Source organism: Leptosomus discolor, chromosome 6 (assembly GCF_034619465.1).
Source record: "Leptosomus discolor isolate bLepDis1 chromosome 6, bLepDis1.hap2, whole genome shotgun sequence".
Taxonomy (NCBI): domain Eukaryota; kingdom Metazoa; phylum Chordata; class Aves; order Leptosomiformes; family Leptosomidae; genus Leptosomus; species Leptosomus discolor.
In genome coordinates, this window is record NC_141396.1 from 33,126,020 (window position 1) to 33,139,306 (window position 13,287).

Below are 13,287 nucleotides of genomic sequence, written 5' to 3' on the forward strand. Positions count from 1 at the left end.
TTGATGCTTAAAAAAAAAACCAACTGATTTGTTACAGCCTTTGTTTTCAAAGGTCATGTTATCATTCAAAACCATACTTTAAAAGCTTTTACAGTTCTCTCACTTTAAGGTTATTCAACCAGCATTGTGATTTAACCTCACTGCTTAAGTATCTTCTGTTTTATCCTTTAAACAGTGTGGTCTCTCTGAATAATTAGGCAATTAAAATGTGGCTGTGGAAGAGCAAAAATATATGTTAGGTTTCAGGAATTATTTGTGCTGGGAGAAGTTGGGGTGGCTGTTGATGTCAGAAATCTTTCTTTCTGCCTTCAGAGCTTAGTAAAATATGAACATAATGCTTAGCTTGCTTTCTGCACCCACAACAGCAACGGCTTGACTGTTTTGGATCTGTAAGAAGCGTGTTATTTTTTGATGGCAGTAAAATTACCTTCCCACTAATACCATTTATGGAAAACCATACTTGTCAAGTTTTGAAAGGCCACTACCATGGTACTCTGTTTTACTATTGATATTCCTGTGTTTCATTGTTTTTTCTCTGCTGTCTTGCACAGTAACTTTTGTCTTTTGTCTTCTGTAAAACTTATGGAACAAATTTTCTTGATCAGGGAAAAATCATTCTGGGAAAACAGTCCCATTGAAAATGGGGATGGGTACAGTGATGTAACAAAACAATAGTCACGTTCCCTTCAGTAGCTGTGTATGAAATATTTCTTGGGGGCAAATTATCCTCCTTACACTTAGCAAGGTATGGTAATCCATAAAGAATTACTATGTTTTCTTTAAGCTTATAGAAATTCACCTTCAAAACAAGATTACGAAACATTTACTTACAGAATTTGTATTATTGTGACCTTTCTGTAAATAATCTTTTTTTCTAATCCTCTCTGTCGTTCCTTGTCCTCATCCTACCCTGGGAAAACATGGGATTTTCTCCTCTGCAGCAATTTTTACCTGTACACAGTTATACTGGGAAGCACTTGTTTCTTAGTAATACATGTTGGGGGTTGTTTCTGGCTCAGAACACTTCATAGTTCATATCTTATATCAGTGAAAAAAGGAATATTTTTTGATGCTGTGTTAAAATGGAGAGTAGGAGCCATCTTGAGTTTGCAGGTGCAGTTGACTGTGAAGTTCCAGATGGTCATGGTGCTGATAATAGTTCTCTAGAGGTGCCTTTATACTTGCTGCTCCAAGGTGTGCTCATGAAATATAAACTAACAGTGTCTGTCCTGCATTTCCAGTCCCTCCCCAATATCTTGATGGAGTACCTCATCTTTGCAATTAGTGGGGTTTTCCTGGGGGGAGGCCTAGTGATGCAGCTCAGCCTTCTGTTTTGCCTTGGATTTCAATGTATTTTTGTTATTTTTCTAATTCACAGTAGTTTCCCCTCTTTCTCCATTTGCTTTTCCCCCAGATTTGCTAGCTTTGCATCAAACTTTTTCCAATTGTAAACTTCATATGGCTTGGAAAAATCACATCTTATTTGATCATACCTTTTTGTGTTGCTAGAAAATTATTTTTATACTAAGAAATGCTCTCTGAGATGTGTAAACGTAGGGTGGAGGATGACATGAAGGGTGGTTGTAAAGATAATTAGAATATAATTTGGGCCCTGTCTTGATTGTACTCCTTGGTAATTTTTTTTGTCTGCATACAGAGTCAGTTTCTGAGTAAAAAACAAGATCTGGAAGGATATCGTTAGTTTTCCATATAGTCTCCTTTTTTTTTTTGTCACTTAACCTGCTGAAGGGGAAGGACCTGCCCCTAGTATCCCACAGGGAACTGGATTGCTTCTAGAAGGGTTAATTAAGTTAGAAGAATCACTGCTTGGTTCCCTTCCCTGCTTCTCATCTGCCTGTTTTATACTGCCTCAGAGGCAGTAATGATTTTTATTTTCATGGATGTGATCACCTGTAGCTACTCAGTTTAATTTTTCTTTTGTATAATTTACCCAACTAGTCTGCTAAAATACTTCATGCAGGATGTTCAGCTTTCAGCGTTTGTCACCAGGCTCAGGGATGGAATTTGCAGTCTGCTTACAAGAAATAGAGCATAGCCTCTGTAATACTCCAAATAGCAAAGAAGTTAGGTGCTCTCTGAGGGTTTGCATTGTTTGATAGTTGAAAATAAGGTGCTGTTGCAGTACTGCAAAGGTTTAAGTGTAAGTGTCTAGTGCCATTGATGTTGTTAACCAGACACACCTAGGTTTAGATTTCTTGCACAGAGGAAAACCTAGGAAAACTCAGCTGTTCAAAACATGACACGGACAGATAAATAAAAACCACCAGTGGGCATACAATTTCATTGCTTCCTAGGGCTTTTAATAGCATGAAAAATAGAAGGTATCTATGTAGTATTGCATATTAAAAAAAAAGATGGTTTTACATATGAAGATAAACATGTACCTGTTCTAAAATTATAATTTAAATGTGTTTACAAGATTTTTAACATTTATGCTTATTAATTGTCTAAGTACTCTACATGTTAAAATGGTGTATGTATCTTCTATTGCATTAAGCAAGGTTAAACTGAGGAAGCTAACTCCTCACACTGAAAGAGAAGGTTCTTCCATTCGTGGAATAATCAACTGGCTTTTTTTTTTTTTTGACAGTTACACTTGCAGTTTTGAGAGTTACCTTTGTCACTTCAGTTGGAACGAGCTCATTGTTGAGCTAAAGCTGAGAAAACCATTTGCAGAAACCCTCTGGTACATGCAGGTTCCTCTGTTACCTATTTTTCCTTTCACTGTGAATAAGAACTGAGGCAGGAATGGCCAAGAAGCACAAATCCCAAAGGTGGGAAAATCAGAAATAGATAGCTTAACACTAACTATAAAGAACACTACTTCCATTTAATCTGTGCGTTTTAAATGAAGAAAGGTCTGTTTGATATGTTGTTCTTTGATCTATTGTGTGTAAAATACTTCCTCTGAATTCTGAAATTCTCGTGGGCTTTTGGGGAGTTTTGGTTGGTTGGGTTTTTGCATTTGGGGCATTCCAGTTTCCATCCAAAATCAGCTAAACAAAAAATTACAACGTAAGAAAAAGTAATTTCTTACTGTCTTAATGTAAAAACTCCCCAAAGTGCTTAAACCATAAATTTTTCAAGCTGGAATACAAGGGAGCCAAAAGCTTTTCTTCCAGCTGCCTTACAGCTAGATGGCTGGTTTTTTTTCTTGAAGGTCCAATGATTTGCAACTAGAGCCATTTTTTTCAGGGTCAGGGTACAGTTTTATTTATTTTCTTGGTGTCTTCCAGATCTTGTGTCATCTTCTGTATGTTCTCCACTGAGAATAGCTTACATATTTTGGCTACATTAAACACTACAATTTCTTTTGGGGAAACGGGGGGAAGGGAAGATATAGATAGATAATCACTTAGTGTTTCCCTCATTTTGAGAAGCGTGAGATTATTTACTATGGGACTAAACCTTGCTGCCAAATATGCCTGCTCCCTTTGGTCAGTTGATCCCTCAAGGCGAGGAAAGTATTGATGAGTGTAAACCCTATCACTTTCTTTATATGAAAAGAAGGGAAGCCTAAGCAGAGGGCTATTCTGCAGAGATCGTGAACTCCAATTCGGTCACCCTAGGCTGGATTTCCTCTAAATATTTTGTAACTGAAGTATTTATCAAATAAAATACATGTATTATAGATATATTACTTGTAAAGTGAGTTCTGGGTTTGGTTTTGTTCATTTGAGAGCAGTACTGCTGTTTTCAGTATGTGGCATAACACTGAGTTTTCACTAACGAAACTATTCCATTGCAACATACAGTTGAGGTTTTTATGGACTGATTCCAAATTTGTTTCAGGAAAATAATAAAATCCTGGCACTTAAAGCTATCTTGATTAGAATGGTAAGACAGAACTAAAAGTTGATGCAGCAGTGATCTACGCTATGCAGAGTTTCTGTCACACAGTTTTCAACATCATCTTTATCTCCAAGTTTAACAGCTATGGTAAACACTCAATTTCTTGTTTTCTAGAGCTTTGCGATTACAATAAATTCAATATGTAAGTAATAAAATAAATACAATAAATAGTTAAAGCAAAAAATAGTGTTTAAACTCTTCTTAAGGGTTCCTATTGAAAGCCCCGATTTCTCAAAACTAAAACCAGAAGTTACTTTCCATTGCAAACCTTTTTTAGGTAGTTAAAATTCTCAAATTGTTTTACAGACAAGATAAACTATTATCACTGGTGAAAAAAATAAGTGCTGCAGCAAAAACTATTTCATTTTTTCCCCCTATATAATACATGACTTTCAAAATTGTGGAAAAGATTATTATTGCAATGGGCTTGGAATTTGTCATTAAGTTTACTTCTTGGAGTTGAAAGCCAGCACATAATCTGAGTGTTTTTATACTTCAGTAAATGCACTTCATTTAAATGCATCCAGACTTTTTTTTTTGCCTTACTGCCTAAGAGAGGAGATAAACTTGTTTTTGTAGTGACCAAATTGAGTCTTCTTTTTGGTCTAATGTAGTAATTTTTAGCATTGAGGTCTCCAAAGACCTTAAGGAGCCAAATCTCAGTGCCTGGCAGTGAGACTTTTTTTCCTTTGAAGATCTCTTACGTCTTTCTTGTATGTCCTCAGAATGTGTGTATCTCTGAAGTTGTGGGCTTTCGTTTTGTTTTGGTTTAACAGGAGAAATAGGAAGGATTTAATTTCTTTAAGGCAGGAGTCTCCAAACTTTATTGAGAGGGTAAAGGACTGATGGGGTGTAAGGCTTGTCTTGAATGACATTCATTCACTTCTGTCTCTTCTCATGTGGTTCCTTTTATGTTGGATCTTCAACTCAGTCCTGCACCGTTCTTGGTTGTAGCATCCCTTCTCACATTAGCTAATGCCTTCCAATTTTTTGGTATTTCATCGCCTGTTGCACAATTAAGAATAATCCTGGCCCAAAGCTCTTTAGCAGACACAAGTGAATTCTTTGAAATAGCTCTTTTCACATCTGGCTTGGAAGATTGTGAAAAGTATGTGTATGTTGCTGACAATTTCACCTTCCTGGAAATGTCTTATTTCAGCTGTAACTTATTATCCAATAGTTGCTGAAACCAAAAATACAGTATAATAAAGCCTGGATGGCACTTGCAATTTTTCCACATGGTGTACCAATCTGGAAGTTGTTGTGATGTCCTAGGGATTTGGATGTAGAAGATACGAATTAAGAACTGTTAGAGAAGTCTGCCTTACTTCTGAATGATACTATTATGGAAAATTTATTTTTTTTGTTATTGCTTATGCTTGTTGCAGATGACTAAAAGTACTGAAATGTACTGCTTTGCTTAATTCTGCCTCCGAGAGTTGCCATCTGAAGAGTGCTCTCCTTTTCCTTTCCTATCTCTTTCCTACTTATAGCAATCAAATATTCTTTCAGTTCTTCTGATTTAGGTTTGGTTTTTTGGTTTACAGCCTAAGCTACAGTGAGCACTCATTTACTCGTTACCATTATATGCATCAAATGATCTCCTCAGTACTTCCTGCCCCTGATGTATTTTTATGTAGACTCACTATCTAAAATAGTATGACCCTGCAGATCAAGGGAAGTGGTTATTTGTCTGCTCAGTTACTGTAAGGCTGCATACAGAGTAATTTGTCCAGTTGTGTCCCCTTCAGACAAGCGGAAGCGACTCCAGTGGACAATCACCAGGTTGATCAAGGGCCTAGAGTAGTCAATGTACAAAGAGAAGCTGACAGCAGGGTTTGTTCAGCATGGAGGAGGTGAGGTGAAAGAGGGAACTAGTAGCAGTCTTCAGCTATGCTGTGAGTGGTTAGAGGGCTGAGTGAGTCAGGCTCCTCCTAAAAGTGCACAAGTAACAATGGCCAAAGGTTGACCAAAGGAAAAAACAACCGGATATGAGAAAATAAGTTCTCATTAAAGATGGCCCCACGCTGGCGTAAATGTGCTTAAAGGCTATGGAATCTCCTTCCTTTGAGGTAATGAGAGCTTGATGGGCAAGGCCCTGAGCAACCTGAGCTAGCTTTGCACTTGGCCCTGCTGTGAGCATGAGATTGGACTTAAATGACTTCCAGAAGTCCCTTTTGTCCAGACTCAGTCTGTGAGTCTAGGACGCCTTCTAATTGACACTAGTCAAGCTGAGCAAACTGGTTGCTCTTAATATTTTTATAATAAGCTACTGAAATTTTCAAAGGAGTGAGGACCCTTTTGCTTATTGCTGTACAAAATTGTCCATGTCTGAACAGAACTGGACAGTTTGTTCCAGGTGAAAATTCATTAGGGCCTTCTATAATCAATATCTCTAATAAAAAAATGCCTTGTCTGATGCAGCCTAGTATGATATTTAATAGATGCATCTTCTTGGCATCCTATGACCATCTTGTCATGGACTAATATGGGCAGATCTTTCTAATTTCTTCATGATTATGAGATATTCTCTTCTTATTCATGATGATCAGATACTCCAATCTCTTAAGCATGATGAGAGGTATGATCTCATCATATTTGTTGATGAGATCTCAATATAAGAGAAGTTCTTTAGTCTCAATAGACATGCCCAGCATTTCTTGGAAATTAATTTCAATTCATATATATGAAGTCTTTGGTGTTGTTCAGTTCCTTCTCCTGTATTACTGATTGTGTTAGTGATGCAGTGTAACTCTGTGCCAGTATTAAATTTCAGTGTAATATGCCTATGGCTAATGGACTTTTTCAGTAAAAGAAAGGTTGCAGCAGAATGAGAGTCTACATTAAGCTGAATGACTACATGGATTTCAAAATACATGTGTGCATAGGGTTTTTCCCTGTTGGCTAGTTAGAGATTTACAGATAGGTTGCGCACTGTGGTGTAATAAATGCTTATAAATCTACTCTGAACTGCTAAACCAAGATGTAAAATTTTGAAGTCTGGATAGACTTACAGTGAAAAGTTGCTTTCAGGTGAAGGTGAGGCAGAAAAAAAAAACCCAACCAAGCTGTGAAGGCAAACCAATGTATCTTGACTTATGGAGAATGAAATGGACTTGATTTAAATTTTGTAGGCTTTACTTAAAAACTTCAGATTTAACTAAAGAAATATTTTACTTTTATTGAACTGTAAAGTTTTGAAATTCCCCTCTGTGATGAATCTAGAGCATGCTATAACTAGTAGTGGCCATTGGAACTTCATGGGAACTGTGAAGCATCTTGGTTTGCTCTCTGGATTTCTTTGGAATGTTTGGAACTTGGCTCCAGACAAAAATTCTTCTCAAGAAAACCAGAAAAGTAGTTAATGACTTGTGCTACTTAAGTGATAATAGTAAACAGATCTAAAAATGGTAAACTTCATCTTTTCCAAAAATGAACTTTTGACCTTGTGGGAGAACAATAAAAACTTATTTTTTCATAAACGCTTTCTTTTAACAGATTATGGAAGAAACAAATACACAGATTGCTTGGCCATCAAAGTTGAAGATTGGAGCAAAATCAAAAAAAGGTATTTTGTTCTTTTTATAGGGTGGGATTAGTTGTTAGAGCAGTAAAACCACAAAATAAACAATTCTGTCCTTAGAGTCACCATATCAATACTGGGCACCTGAAATATTTTCATTTCAGTCTACTGTTTTTATAAGAATTTTGTGTTGAAATTCTCAGCTTTATGTAGGTATTTGATGTACAAACCCATTCTAAGTAGCTTGCACTTCTGCAAGTACTTTATTATCAATACTATTGTACTTACTGTCTTTAGCATGTGTGCTTTCTTCTGTACAATTGTGCATCTAATCTGAACAGTTGCTTTATAGCAGCCAAAGTCAGTTCATCTTTCTGGTAACGTTGTAGGTTAGTGGCTGTTTTGTGGGGTTTTTTATTTGTTTCTGAAGAGTACAAATATGTGTGTTGGTCAAGCCCAGTTAGAACAATATATACTCATTGTGTCCCTGACAGAGACACTGCATGCTTTTTTATTTTCTTTAAGAAATCTAAGTAGAGCGGTTTCCTGTGAATGGCCATTATTACGTCTTTTAAATTATGCTTCTTATGGAAGTACAGCCTATTAATGTGAATCAGTTATACAGTCTGGAACATCCTTTTTTGAAATAAGCCTTCTAGTTCTGTTCTTAATAATAGCTGTGACAATGGAAGTAACGCTTATTTTGTCTTCCACAGCAAAAATGAAATTGGGAGTGATTTTTAACATTGCGTGTATTTTTGTTCAGGCTGATACATATTAAAATGCAAAAAACTGGTGTTCAAATAATTTCTCTGTATGTTTTATTTAGCATTTAGGTGGAGATGTGGGCTAACAACAATTGTAAATGAAGAAAGTCTCATGGGAAGAAAAATAATGTCTTTAGAAAGGTGCAGGATTAATAAAAACATTTTTATGGTGTAAAGTTAGATTCAGTCTCTGAGGTACTTTCCCACATGGTATTGAAGTACAAATGTATTTAATTTCTTCTCCCCCCCTTGCATGGAAAAAGAATCTCCCTTGAGAAGGGGAAAGTGGGGAAGGAGTTCGGACCGGAAAAAATGCAGGTGTCGTATATGTGTATATTCATGTGTGGAATTGATGCTTATAGTAATGAGTGTGACGAGGTCTCTGTGCAAACCTGTGCCCTATCTGTGGTGTTCTGCATGCTTTCTGCCTGACACGCTATGAATTGATACACAGCTAAAGCTGCTCAGGAAACTGAGGCAGGGTGTTGTTTTTTTTCTTTTGAGGGGAGAAAAGAAATAAAGCAGTACCTAGGCATGTTTTCTTTCAAATTTAAATGAGCCTAGTTCTGAAGATAAAAAGCATGGATAAAAGGCCGTGGAAAGAGGGGTTAGAGAGGTGGGTGGCTGGTATTCTGGATTGGCACTTAGAGATGTAGCTTTATATGTAGATTAATTTAACCTCTTTATTAGTGGTCTCAAAGAGAAGATAATGTTAGATTGGTGGTGAAGCTCTATCAGTAAATGGAATGAATTTGAATACCAGGGGAAAAAAACAGCTAAAAGTTATGAGCTGATAATAAAACTAAAAATCAAGGGGAGGGAACACAACACAGGCATACTGTGTGCATCTGCAGTGGGAATGAAAATCCTGGGAAGCCTTTATGACAAAGGAAACTTGAGATAGTAATGGGCTGCAGACTAGGTATTTTAGCAATATGCTGTACTATTAAAAAAGTTTCAAATGCCTGTGGACTGCAGGGTGGCTCTAGAGTTAAGACTTTTATTCTCTGGGTAACTTTGTTCTGGGAAGTTGTGTATGTATCAACTATCTCAGGTGTATGTACACCTGACATAGTAAATTACAGCATGTGTACAAGGAACCTCTCAACCCAGAGGTTCCTATTTCTGGTGAAATAGTGTAGTTTATATATTCTGGTTACACTTAGTATCAATTGTTTGCAATTCTGTAACTTTCCATTTGCAGCTATAGCAGCTGTTTATATAGGCTAAGTATTCTAAGTGTTTAACATACTCTAGCTTCACTTAATGACATTTTGTGATTGAGAGGAGAGTCTGCAACAAAGAACTGTCTGGCTCTCCAGGGACTTCACTCAAACATGCTATCTTTCCCCATCCCCTTGGCTGGGAACAGAGTGCCTGATAAGCAGTCATTCATCGAGGATGAAGCAGTTACAGATTGACAGTCTTGTACCCCAGATATATGCTGCACCCTGTTGTCATCAAGTAATACCTGATTTTTCATATAATTTTCCAGTGTAACTTGCCTGCAGTTTCTGTAGCTTCACATTCTCTTGGTATGTCGTGGCCTTTGGTCATTCACAGCTCTCCTCCGAAAGTATGAGGGGAAAACTAGTCATTAGGAAGATCTCTAGCTGTGCTGTTGTTTCTATGGTGTTGTTCAGCCTACTGTGAAACATTTAGGGCTTAATGTAGTGTTCTTCTCACAGCTGCTGTCAGTTTCTAATTTGAGATCGGCAATACTAAATCGATAAGGACAGAATACGTATTTTCTTTCAAATTGCAACACATAGGTATTCAAATTTGCAGATAAGGTGTGCGTGATAAGGGTCAGCAAGGATCTGAAGATCAAATTCTGCACAAGACCCAGAATCTTTTTGTGATCCCGTGGAAAAAAATTTACTGTGGTGAATCTGAAGCACTAAAGAGTACATAACCTGCAAGTTGCTAAATTGTTTTTCTTTGTTATATGGATTACAATTTTTAAATTGATGGTTGAAAAATACTGATATTGAGTATCATAATGGTACTTCCATTAACTCAAACTTGATAAGTATCTTCTTAAATTTTTTTGAATTGCAAGACTGTGTGGATTTAGCATAAGCAGAATTTTAAAAAAATTGCCAATTAAAATTTATTGTTTAATAGGAAATTGCTAAAATAGCTCTTTGCAAAGACTAGAATTTAAAAAATCAATTATCAACTCTCAACAGCTTCATAAAGAGCAGAGCAGGAATTTCCTGGCTTTAATGAACACTGGGTGCTGCAGTCTTGCTCTACTGTTAAGGGGTGATGAGGGTTAAAGTATTTTGAAATACATGTTTAGAAAACACATAAACAGATACAAATCTTGGAGTAGCATCTTTAAGCAAGCCATTTGTTCAGGTTGACAGAGATCCCATAATATTAAGGCTTCAGAAAGGGAAGTGAAACAATTTAAAGCGCTTCTGTTATGACTGATTGCTGTCCAGCAGTACTTAAACAATCAGCCCTGGCATGGTGTGCTTTGTTTTATATGGGTGCTGAAGAGTTTAGGGCATACCAAAACCTCATTTTCTGGAGGCTTCATATCTTCTACAGTCCAATGTATTAAAGATCAAACTGAAACAAGTAGCTTTTCTATCCATTTCTCTTTTGTTCTCGACATACTTATTCACTCTGTTATGGTTACTGTTCCTTAGGAGTACTATTAGTTGTCTTTTAAAGATTTATTTAGTGGTATAAAAGTTTAGAATAGATTGCCAAATCCTAAATGGTCAGATGCTATAGTTCCACAAACACTTTCAAAGCAGGCATAAGCTAACATTTTTTTCCCTCTCCATTCCCAAAATACTGACCTGTCTTGCTCTCCTTTTCTTATTGTTGTCCAGCCCTTTCTGCTGTGTGGTCACTGGTGCTTATATTGTCACATAGGGGACCAGGCTGGCTTAAAACTAACCATGGATAATTTTTACTATTGAGGCGGGGGGGTGTCTGCATGTTTGCTTTTTGTTTTAACCGAAACTGTATCCTCAGTGTGCTTCACCATATGGTTGTATGAATCTGCAATGCTAATGCGTTGGGAGCAGGTGAATGTCATGTTATTCAGCAGCAGTGGCTGCTGATGGCAATTTAAGGTGCTCTTTAGAAGTTTTAGAAAGTGTGTGTATGTGAGTTTAGATTTTACCTGAAATCCTTACTATTTTTCTTTCCTTCTTTTGATTTATTTTTTTTTCCTCCACTATACAGGTGTGTGCCTTTGTATTTCAACAGCCGTAGAGAAGTTATGGGGTTGTGTTTGTGCTCAGAATGCAGACAGCCTTGAAATAGCATTTTGGTAACAACCAGCGTAAGAATCATTTCAGCTCCTGGAAACTTAGTGGCTCTAGGCAGGAATTTGTTCAGAGAGTTAGAGCAGGGAAAATTTTGGAAGGTTAAAAAAGGTGGTAAGGGGAAATGAAAAGTAAATTGAAGTTACAGAGCAGGGTAAACTCTGGGATCTCTTTTACTGTTCACTTTAAAAAAAGGACTGCTTTTGCTGCATTCCTGTTGCTCTTTTTTCTTTCGTCCTGTTCTTCCCATATTTTCATTCCTCTTCTACTTTCTCCAGATTACCATCTCCTGCTCTTCTCTGTCATCTGTTGAAGTTACCCACTCATTTATCTTCTTTCTTTCTTGAGCTGATCTTATTTCATTTCACCTGTTCTTTCATTTGCTGTTTCTGGTTTTGGGGTTTTGTTTGCCTTTTTTTCTGTTTTTCACCTCTTATTACTGATGCATTTTAAGTTGATTAAGAAAAAAAAATACATGCCATGTTTTGTTCATGTATTTTTTCCTCACCTGGTTTTCTTTTTACTTATTCTTTCATTTTCTGTTTCAAAAATCAAGCTTCAGTAACTTTTTAAAATTTAAACTAGCTTCTATTATCAAAACATTTACTACATACTATTTTTCATTATTCTAAAGGCAAGTCAAGTACAGAGCATGTCAAATTTGTATCTACAGAGAATGGTAGGAGGAGAGGAAACCTAATGGCACTGAAGACATTAAAAGGAAGGCAATGATAACTACGGCGGGTACTGCTGGTGTTCATTGCCTGGCAATTTGGTTTTACACTTTTCCCTTAAACTTTGCCTTTTGCAAGCTATCTTGCAAACAGAGTCCAGTATTTCCTTCCTTGGATCTTAAGCTGCTGAGACAATGTGCAAAATAGTCAGCAACTGTAATACTATATTTGAGGCAAATAACTGCATTGATAGACTTCAACCAAATTAGTAAAATAGTGCTCTCATTTATCTGAATGTTGTTTAGACACAAGGGGAGAGCTTTGCATATTCCAGGAGGCATTATGATAAAAGCTACAGACTGACTGTTTTGTTAAAAAGAAATGTGACTACATGGTGAACTTAAGGCCAAACTTGTGTGCAAGTTACTGCCTTAGATATCAAGAGTAAGCTAAAATGTAATCTCGGTTTACTGCTTCAGACCTTTAAGTCAACTTTCAATTGTTTCCCAATATTGTAACAGAAGCTGAAGTTTACATTTTGAGGGGAAGAAGGGAGGGAGAGAAGAGAGAAGATGTAGCGTCAGGCTGTGCAACCTTATGAATGTATGCAGATACAATGCTGAGTTATTTACTCTTTTGGCATAGATTTTATGATAAATCTCCAATCTGATTTTACACTTTTCAGACAATTTATTTCTTTTTAGAAATACTTAATTTTCTCAATTTAGTTTGTCAACAAAATCTTTAACAAGAGTGAAAACTGCTTTTGATGCTAAATCTCTCATAGTAAAATACCGTACATGGAGAAGTGGTTAACACAAGAGCAGTTCAGCATTGTACTTGCCAGTTCTTAGTGTCCCATGTGCAGACACTTCATAATTTAGGCACGTGTTCCATGGAGAGATTACATGATTTCTTAAAACATGAATGCATCGTGACTGTTATGCAATAGTGCTTTTGGTATTGGAACTGAGCTGAATCCCACATTTGTACAAAGGAGACACTGCCTTTCCCAAGTAGAAATATCAATGAAATACATAGCAAAAATACTATGGATAATAGCTCAAATTGTTCCAATGTATTAATGGGTATAAGTCAGACATTGTCAATGGTAGTGTTTAAACCCACTGTTTTATGATGAAATGTCAGTGAAAATGGAA

At 36.7% G+C, this 13,287-nt stretch overlaps 1 protein-coding gene across 1 annotated transcript in view; it reads left to right on the top strand.

Annotated features, from left to right (window-relative positions):
- Nucleotides 1-13,287, top strand: part of BICC1 (BicC family RNA binding protein 1) — a 112,499-nt gene that overhangs the window by 48,527 nt on the left and 50,685 nt on the right. The window contains exon 3 of the mRNA XM_086467047.1: nucleotides 7,372-7,441. Coding sequence (XP_086323173.1) covers nucleotides 7,372-7,441 — 70 coding nt within the window. The remainder of the gene's footprint in view (nucleotides 1-7,371; nucleotides 7,442-13,287) is intronic.